This window comes from Cariama cristata, unplaced genomic scaffold, assembly GCF_000690535.1.
Source record: "Cariama cristata isolate BGI_N322 unplaced genomic scaffold, ASM69053v1 scaffold4918, whole genome shotgun sequence".
NCBI lineage: Eukaryota > Metazoa > Chordata > Aves > Cariamiformes > Cariamidae > Cariama > Cariama cristata.
Window position 1 is genome coordinate 40,370 of NW_009631524.1, and position 1,912 is coordinate 42,281.

The window sequence follows — 1,912 nt, forward strand, 5'->3', positions numbered from 1 at the left end:
CCGGGGCCCCGTCTCGCCAGCCCCGTCCTGCACCCGCCGCTTGGTGATGTAGTTCTCCTCCACCTGGATCTTTGCGACCGAGGAGAAAGAGTAGGAGTCATCCGACCCCGCGTTGCTCGCTGTCATTGTTACACCCAGGTTTGAGGTGACAGTGAGGGTCTGGATTGTCCGCCCGCACCCCTCAGCCTCCAGGCTCGTGCCTCCGACGGCCAAATCCTGCTCTGTGCTTTGGGCACATCCATCACCTGCCACCTGGGCATTAGCAACCCTGGGGGAAAGCCCAGTGCTTGGGGCAAGTGTGCCCTCCTCCCCACGGCTGTTTGGTGTCCCCAGGGTCATAAAAGCTCAGATCACTTCCCGGCTCACTTCCCAGGTCCCTTCCCGGCTCGATTCCTGACTTACTTTCCAGTTTGCTTCCTGGCTTGCTTTCCAGCTCACCTCCCACCCTGGCCATCCCCTCTCTTCTGCAAGTCTCCAGCTCAGAAACCATCTCCTCTCCTTCCTCCTCCTCCTCCTCACCCCTTGGCAGACGTCGATCCCCCCGCGGAGGCATGTGCCATGTCCCAGGGATGCTCGTTTGTCCGTCCCCACCGTCCCTCCTCGCCGCCTCGCCAAACACCCTCCTCTGTCGCAAACCCACCGTGCCGTCCCCGTCCCCATCCCCATCCCGGGCAGCGTTTTCCCTCTGCTCTCCTCCCGCATCAACCGACGGGATTTTGCCCCCGGCGAGCGAGCGGGACTTATAAAACCTGTACGCCAAAGTCAGGAGGAGCAGAGCGGCGGCGGAGAGGACCAGCTTGCCGGCCAGCTGCATGTCGGATTGCCAAGGCAGGGTGACCCGCTGGGGCATTTTTCCGTGCCGGGAATGCCAGAGAAGCTGATTAATGATTGCCGAGCGAGCCCGGGATGTGGAGCTGAAGGTTTGGGGCAAGGTGACTTTGAGCGGGCAAAGCTGGCAGGAGGTTTCCGGACAAGCTTTGCGTGTTTGGGATGGGCTGGGCTCCGGGGAAAAGGTGCAGCCCAGAGCCGGTGGCACCGAGCCGGCTTTATGAGCCTGGTAAACAGAGAAGCTCAGAGAAAAGCAGAAGGAAGCACAAAGGGAGGAAAAGTTATCTCCTCCGGGCAGCTCGATGGTACTGCCTCCTCCTTTCTTTTGCTTTTTAAAAGGGATCATGCAATGGAAGGGGAAAAGAAGTTGTTTTGTCTGGGAAAGGTCCCTCATCCCTGGGCATGGGGAAGGAGGGAGAAGCCGCCCGGTGCCGGGCAGACCTTTGGTCTGACACCGAGCAGCTGCTCCGCGGCAGAGGCGGGTGACTAATTCGGTAGCCTTTGTTTGCGGCACGCTAGCTAACGAAGGGTGACGGGAAATAGCCCGAAAGCTTCTGGGGTCCCTCTGAGGCCAGCTTGGAAGTGGCAGGGAAATTAAGAACCAGTGGAAAAGGAGCTGGAGGCTTTGGGAGAGGGAAAAAATCTGGCACCGAAGAGCAAGTAAAGACAGGTGTTAAAGTGCAGGTGGTGACTGCGGCGTTCAGAGACCTGCATCCACGTGCACGGGGAGAGGGATGAACTAAGGAAAGTAAACAAAAGCATTGGGACCAGGAAGAAATTTGGGATGGGAGAGATGCAAGTCATATTGTTTTGAAGTGATGCGCTGCTGCGTGTGGGATGTCTGCAGGGACTGGAGTCACTGTGTGGAAACTGAGGCACGGAGGGTGCCAGATGGTGTCACGTTTGCTTCTTTCTCTCCCTTGGAAAGATGTTGGTGATGTGCCTGGTCCTGATCTGAATTTCAAAGATTTAGGGGAATTGTTGTCTCTGTTGTCCCCGAGGCAGCTGGGTCCCCACGCTTGGACTGCAGCGGGGTGGGGGGGAGAGAGGGGGGCCTGGGGAATGACATCCCTCTGCAACCGCC

The 1,912-nt window shown here is 58.5% G+C and overlaps 1 protein-coding gene across 1 annotated transcript in view; it reads right to left on the bottom strand.

Annotated features, from left to right (window-relative positions):
* Positions 1-850, bottom strand: part of KLHDC7A (kelch domain containing 7A) — a 2,482-nt gene extending 1,632 nt beyond the window's left edge. The window contains exons 1-2 of the mRNA XM_009705977.1: positions 641-850; positions 8-252 (exon numbers count right to left, since the gene is read on the bottom strand). Coding sequence (XP_009704279.1) covers positions 8-252; positions 641-850 — 455 coding nt within the window. The remainder of the gene's footprint in view (positions 1-7; positions 253-640) is intronic.
* Between the last annotated feature and the right edge of the window lie 1,062 nt (positions 851-1,912).